This window comes from Papilio polytes, unplaced genomic scaffold, assembly GCF_000836215.1.
Source record: "Papilio polytes unplaced genomic scaffold, Ppol_1.0 DF824247.1, whole genome shotgun sequence".
NCBI classification, from domain to species: domain Eukaryota; kingdom Metazoa; phylum Arthropoda; class Insecta; order Lepidoptera; family Papilionidae; genus Papilio; species Papilio polytes.
In genome coordinates, this window is record NW_013524957.1 from 67,188 (window position 1) to 69,636 (window position 2,449).

The 2,449-nt window shown below is 39.6% G+C and overlaps 1 protein-coding gene across 1 annotated transcript in view; it reads right to left on the reverse strand.

Moving 5' to 3' along the window:
• The window catches only part of LOC106110232 (tyrosine-protein phosphatase non-receptor type 9-like), a 38,689-nt gene that overhangs the window by 1,017 nt on the left and 35,223 nt on the right, over positions 1-2,449 (reverse strand). Inside the window, exons 10-12 of the mRNA XM_013291979.1 lie at positions 2,376-2,447; positions 1,260-1,336; positions 307-464 (exon numbers count right to left, since the gene is read on the reverse strand). Of these exons, the coding sequence (XP_013147433.1) occupies positions 307-464; positions 1,260-1,336; positions 2,376-2,447 (307 nt within the window). The remainder of the gene's footprint in view (positions 1-306; positions 465-1,259; positions 1,337-2,375; positions 2,448-2,449) is intronic.

The following is a 2,449-nucleotide window of genomic DNA, read 5'->3' on the forward strand; positions in this document are numbered from 1 at the left end:
CCTACATTAAACAGATAGATTAAAATAAAAGTATTCTAATCTCCACTAATATTACATAGAGGGAAGATTGTTTTTTGTATATATTGAAATAACTCAAAAACAACGGAAATTCATATATTTTAATGGCATTATATTATAAAATTGTGGCAAATGGCAGTCATGCAGCCATTCCTGCGCTAGTTTTCAGCTGGCTCTATCGCACTCTAGTATCTTTTACATAAATTTGATACACACACAGAAAAATATACTTTAAAAAAGAAAAAAAATCGCATAAAACAAAAAGTATGTGAATGAAGAAGTACTGACCGCGTACTCGAGCAGCGCCAGGTGGCAGAAGACGTACTGGTCGGGCATCTGTATGGAGTGCGCGCGCTGCGCCCGCACGCGCTCCACCGCGCCGCGCACGTCCGCCACGCCCTCCGCCGCCAGCCGCGACGTGCACACCTCCAGCGTTATGAACGTGCCTACACACATACAAATTGCATTGCATACAGCTTGCCGCCTTTTGCCACATATTCTTTTTTTATTACCTTTAAGGTTGATGTATGAAAGATTTCATTTGTAGCTTGTTTTTGTGGCAATAAAAGTCCTTTTTATTATTATTAAATCATCATACATTTCAATTATAAATATATAACTTTATTTTTTCACTAGCTTTTTCCCGCGACTCCGTCTACGTGGAATTAAATAAAAACAAAAGTGAGTAGTCTATGTATTCTTTTAGACTATACTGTACGTCTGTACCAAATTTCATCGAAATCCGTTCAGCCGTTTAGGCTACAAACTCTAACAAACATCTATCCATCCATCTAAACTTTCGCATTTATAATATCAGTACGAAGTATGATAATAATGACACGCTTAAGCCAGCATAAGAGCGTCGGTAACTCAGAGGTTTGAGCACTTGACTTGTAATCTACAGGTCTTGGGTTCGAATCCCGACATGTACTAATATGATTTTCGATTTTTATATGTACATAACTTACCCGACGTCCTTACGGTGAAGGAAAACATCGTGATGCCTGCACATAACGGCGAAGAAATTCAAAGATATGTTTGAAGTCAACCCGCAGTGGTTGACTATAACCTAGTCATCCCTTACTTTAGGTTAGGCTCCGAGCCCCTTAGTAGGGACATATAATGAACTGGTGATGATATTGATAAGCCAGCAGTAGTTTTAAATACGTCGTCAAACATAATAAAAGTGATTAATTAAGCAAGGCAATAAAGAGGTTTTTATTTATTTCAATTCCACTGACCAGTTCTACCGATGCCGGCGGAGCAGTGCACGACTATCGGAGGTCCCCGGCTGTGACCTGCCCACGCGTCCCCTAAACTGAAAACAAACACATAACATTTTAGCATACAATATACAAACTAATTTCTATAATTCCTACAAATTTTATCACGCTAAAAATCAAAAACATATACATGTCCATGAAATAACGTTTTTATATATTGGTCGCGAGCGCCTGCCATAATTTTAATAGCAACGGCTAAGTTTCGAGTTCACCGTCACGTAAAATACTTTTTAAAAATTGACATTCAAAATCTGTAGATAGCATCAAGTACACGCATTCCCTCCAGGCAAAAATCTCTTTCATTTTTATTCCCTCAAGTATATCGGCGATCAAATATTTACAGTACATGATCCTGTACTTGGGCGTATACGTATACGTGTCCTAATATGTATACATACTTATGTACTTGTGTTTGCTTGTTTGTGCACAGTCGCGAAAATCCGTGGTGTTCCACTTTGTAATACTGTCTTATTCATTGCAACGAGACAAACTCCGCCTCTTACAAGTAACCAATTAGAAAGCAGTGAATGGCACAAACAAAAGGATAATTATAAACAGAGATTAACCGTGTATCACTAACCTACTTTTTTCGTACAAGCATATTTAAAGGATGCGTTTAATTGCTTTCTGTTTCGCGCCGTCGTTTCAAAATATTTGAAATAGCGTATGCGTTGCCTATCCTTAATCGACGGAGGAGAAAACGCACATAAAGAAGATTTTTCGCCTTCCTATGCGTCTCCCCTTTCTCTTTCGATCCTTTACTTATTAGTAAAAGGGTGAAAAAGTTATAGTAAAAAACGTGTGTTTGTTATTGTGTTTATTTGTGTTCGTGTATACGTGCTTGTATTGTGTTTATTTGTGTATGTGTGCGGCTACGTGTGCTTGTTATTGTGTTTATTTGTGTATGTGTGCGGCTACGTGTGCTTGTATTGTGTTTCTTTGTGTATGTGTGCGTTTACGTGTGCTCGTATTGTGTTTATTTGTGTTCGTGTACGTCTACGTGTGCTCGTATTGTGTTTATTTGCGTTCGTGTACGTATACGTGTGCTTGTACTGTGTATATCTGTGTACGTACTCAGCGAGCGCGGTGCGCTGCGCGCGGCGCACGAGGTGCAGGAAGCGCAGCACGGGCTGGGCGCGGCCGCCGCC